The 4,595-nt window shown below is 44.1% G+C and overlaps 1 protein-coding gene across 1 annotated transcript in view; it reads left to right on the forward strand.

The window, feature by feature from the left end:
- The window catches only part of tspan34b (tetraspanin 34b), a 12,043-nt gene extending 7,787 nt beyond the window's left edge, over positions 1-4,256 (forward strand). Inside the window, exons 3-8 of the mRNA XM_078270221.1 lie at positions 16-231; positions 1,726-1,800; positions 1,899-2,006; positions 2,263-2,391; positions 2,500-2,592; positions 3,722-4,256. Coding sequence (XP_078126347.1) covers positions 16-231; positions 1,726-1,800; positions 1,899-2,006; positions 2,263-2,391; positions 2,500-2,592; positions 3,722-3,784 — 684 coding nt within the window. The 3' untranslated portion in view covers positions 3,785-4,256. The remainder of the gene's footprint in view (positions 1-15; positions 232-1,725; positions 1,801-1,898; positions 2,007-2,262; positions 2,392-2,499; positions 2,593-3,721) is intronic.
- The last annotated feature ends 339 nt before the right edge of the window (positions 4,257-4,595 follow it).

Genomic DNA, 4,595 nt, shown 5'->3' on the forward strand with positions numbered 1-4,595 from the left:
TTTCCTTCTCCTCAGTTGGCGGGCGCTGCCATCCTGGGCGTGGGGATCTGGGTGAAGGTAGACAGTAGCTCCATCCTCAACTTCCTCGGGAAGATTGAGAACACACCGACGGAGCTGAGCCAGGTGCTCAACGTGGGCTACCTGCTGATCGCAATAGGAGCTCTGCTGCTCGTCATCGGCTTCCTGGGCTGCTGTGGAGCCGTCAGAGAGAGCAAGTGTATGCTGATGCTGGTAGGTCGTTCTGTGATCTGTACTCTAAATATGAAGCTACTGCCAGTGGCCGGTTAGCTTAGCATGAAGATTGCAGGGTTTCCCCTACCTTCATAAGGCTCAGGCTACATCTGCATTTTGGGTTTTGGGGTTTTAAGTGTTTGGGTTTTGAGCCCAAAGTGATCTCAGTGTACACAAGTGTTTTTATCTCCAGTAGAAGAACTAATCTCTGTTTAAACTAACACGCCCAAAACTCATATCTCATCATCATCCTGGTGGACTGGACATCAACAGGAGGCAGCATGGAGACTCCTCCCACTGCTGGTAGTTACCATGGTAACGTTAGTAGCTTTCAGTTTCAGAGAACGAGATTTTGTGACCGATGAAACCCAATCAGGAGGAGAAACGTTGGCGTCAGTGAGACTCCAAACCAAAACGAGTCAGAAGTGTTTCCTAGTGTCTCCGGTTGAGTTTAAGACACAGATATGGTGATAATAATGTTCCAAAATGATGTGAAATTGCATTTCTTTGTATTGAAAAACGTAAGTTTGTCTTTTAGGAAGGGCCTCTAACCTTCCTGCCAAATACATGCAGCAAAGTCTTTTACATATCTGGAGAAAACACAGACTTGTGGTGCAGCAGAGCACGTATACACTAAAGGGCACCAGTCACCAGTCAGACCTCATGCAAAACAGGATAGGGAAATGCTTTGTTTAGTGTATTCATTTGACGTTTTCGTCTGCCGATATTTGTGGTGTCATTTTCAGTTATCAACGCCTGAGTGACCTTTAAAGGAGCACTATGAGTTCCTGCATGATGTCACTTCTCTTGATGTTCAAAGTAAATACCAAACAGAACAGAGCAAGCTCGCCCCTCCCCCCATGTTTCCGTTAAAGGCGCTGACACACCGAGCTGATAATCGGCCGTCTGACAGTCTGGCGAGGTCGGTGACTCGAGTCTGGTCGGTGTGTTCTGTGCCGTTGTCAGTCAGAGGAGCCGTCGGCCTTCATTTGGGCCGACCTGACTTGTTGAATCAGCCGGTGGGCAGTCCGACTCAATGAGCCATCTGATTGGTGGAGAGCTGATTGGCTGGAACGTGGTTTGTTGTATTTTGGTGCCCAGCCTGTGCCTCTAGTGTTTGTTTGACGTTTACGACCCCTGTGTTGTCTCCTGAGACCTTTTTCACGGTGTGTTCAGGGACCAGGCAGCTAGCGGATCAAGGAGAGACGACTACCATTTGAGACAAAAATGAAACCATGCTGAAACCCTGCAGGAACTCATAGTGCACCTCTAAGTTACGTGTTTCATGTTTATCATGATTCATGTAAGTCTGTTTCCACTTTTGTCACAGTTTCTGTTACAAACCTTTTTGCAATATTTTTAATTTTTCTTCTTGTAATTTCTGGAGTTCTCACTCTATTTATTAACGTGCCAAATGCTGCATGCACACAATGCTGATGATGAGGAATTCATACAGTGAAATAAAAGGTTTAACATTCTTTATAATGTTCCCAGTTCTTCATCGTAGTCCTGGTGGTCTTTATAGCGGAGGTTGCAGGAGCGATCGTGATTTTGGTATTCAGACCTTTGGTAAGATAACTGAGGAACTCTTTCACACAGTCGCCAGAATATCATTCCAACAGATGCTGCCTTCTTGGATCCTACAGCTGCTGTGTGTTTGCTTTCAGACTAACGACTTGATCAACAGGGTTGGCACAGCAGCAGTTCAGAACATCAGGAAGGACTACGGGCTGAATCCCGACATCAGCGGACTCTGGAATACCACAATGAACTCAGTATGTCATTCTGCTGAACAGAATTTATTTTCATTTTATTTAACCTTTATTTAACCAGGGAGGCCGTTGAGAACAGGTTCTCATTTGCAACGGCGACCTGGCCAAGAATAAAGCGTAAGCGTGCAAGACAACATATAGTTTCACATTCAGTATACCATTAGTGCAAGTATTTGTCTAGGTAGTGAGGAAATGTGATCGTTGTCACATCATTTCACTGATGCTTTATGTAACCTAACCCTCTTTGTGTCCACATTAGTTAAAATGTTGTGGATTCTACAACTCCTCCGACTTCGTGGGCTCTCCATATTATGTGAACAACAACAACAGGTTTCCTCCGCAGTGCTGTCCAGGCACATGCACTCAGACAGTGGCTGGAAATAACGCGGTATGGAGCTGAGGAAAAAATCAAACATTCAAGTGCATAATCCAAAACCTTTCTGGATGAGTAACGTGTGATTCTACTTCTTTGACCTCCACTCTTTGTTTTCCTCAGACAATCGATGGGTGCTTCACAAAGATCAAGCAGCTGATTAATGATAACACGATGGTTATTGTGGCTGTGGCGCTGGGAATTGCAGTTCTGGAGGTATGACCTTATCTCTCACCCACCTTATGTGCAGGGCCCCCTATAGAGAGGCACAGTCCCTCGCCTCCCGGCCGACCACCCTGGGACCTTAATGAACCTGACATGTGTCTGAGTCGGCCGTTCTCTGGGATGTTTTCATGCTAATTGAATGTGACCAGTTCTACCGCAAACCGCTAATTAGCTTATAAAGCTAGTCGTCGGGGCGGAGGCTAAAGTAAAGAAATCACTATTTATAGCACTAAAAACTTCAACGGTAGCATCATGAGGGTCCCTACATACATACACTAACCCACGCATTGAGAACTTTGTAAGTGTATGACACACACACACACACACACACACACACACACACACACAAACACACACACAGAGACACACACACAGACACACACACACACACACACACACACACACAGAGACACACACACACACACACACACACACACACAGACACACACACACGACACACACACACACACACACACACACACACACACACACACACACACACAGAGACACACACACACACACACACACACACACACAGACACACACAGAGACACACACACACACACACACACACAGACACACACACACACACACACACACACACACACACACACACACACACGCACACAGACACACAGACACACACACACACACACACACACACACACACACACACACACACACACACAGAGACACACACACACACACACACACACACACACGCACACACACACAGAGACACACACACACACACACACACACACACACACACACACACAGACACACACACACACACACACACACACACACACACACACACACACACACACACACACACACACACAGAGACACATCAGTGCGACTCACGCAGGTTAAGGGTTGCTCCCCGTGTGAAAAGCCCTAAATGTATTGTGTCATGCATCAATGTGAAATAATATCTATTATAAGATATTGCAAATACATTTCAAATTAAAATCAACACTTGATTAGCTATGAAAACAAATATATGTAATAGTATATCTTACTTTGCTTTTTAATTCTATGTTTTACTGATATATATATATATATATATATTATTATTCCTTATTAATCCTATTATATGTGTATATATTCTCCTCAGATATGCGCCATGGTTGTCTCCATGACCCTTTTCTGCAGAATCAAATCCAGGGTAGTGGAATAACTGCCGATGGCGACGGCCCAATGGGATCTCTGTAATCACTGGAGTCTTTCTACTTCCTGTTCCCCCTCTAGAGGCGTGAAGAGCTGAGCCTTTATCCTGCAAAAAATGCCTCATCAATAAAGACAGTTAATGTCAGATCTTGTGCAATCAGAATTACTGAATGACATAACAAGTCTATTTTTACCACATTTAAATCTGTCTAATAGACGCTGTATATGAATGTACGTGATCTATTTCTTAAGAACCATTTAACACCAGAGATCATTCTAACACAGCCAGTTAATACGGAGTCGCACGGTCAAGCTGTTTATCGTGATAATGAAACAAAGGCTGGCATTTTAGACAGAAATCTACACTATTGACAATGTTGTTGCCATGATGCAGCTTGTAAAATAGCAACAGAAATTATGCTTTCTTTGTATGTATCTTGTATGTTGATCAATTTTAAAATAAAGTGCAAAGTATTTCTAGACTCTGGTGAGTTTTTGAGTTCAACGCATTCTCGTGAACGGGTTTAGTGTGATATCGTACGAAAACGTGCACACCAATTCGTATGATACGTTATTAAATTAGGGTGACCGTCTGCCGGTCATGTGACAGTTAAGTTTAGCGGTCTTTACCGTTAAATTTAGGCCCTGTTTACATGACAACGCTCGCGGGTGAAAACGACTAAATATTTGATCAGATGTGCCTTTTGTTTAGACGCCGACGGCGTTTTTGGGGCCTAAAAAGGCAAAAAAGTGAAACCACCCTCCAGAGTGGAAATCTTAAAAACGCTCCACCGTCGTATTCCATCTAAAGGGGAAAAACG

The sequence above is a fragment of the Sander vitreus genome, chromosome 15, assembly GCF_031162955.1.
Source record: "Sander vitreus isolate 19-12246 chromosome 15, sanVit1, whole genome shotgun sequence".
Taxonomy (NCBI): domain Eukaryota; kingdom Metazoa; phylum Chordata; class Actinopteri; order Perciformes; family Percidae; genus Sander; species Sander vitreus.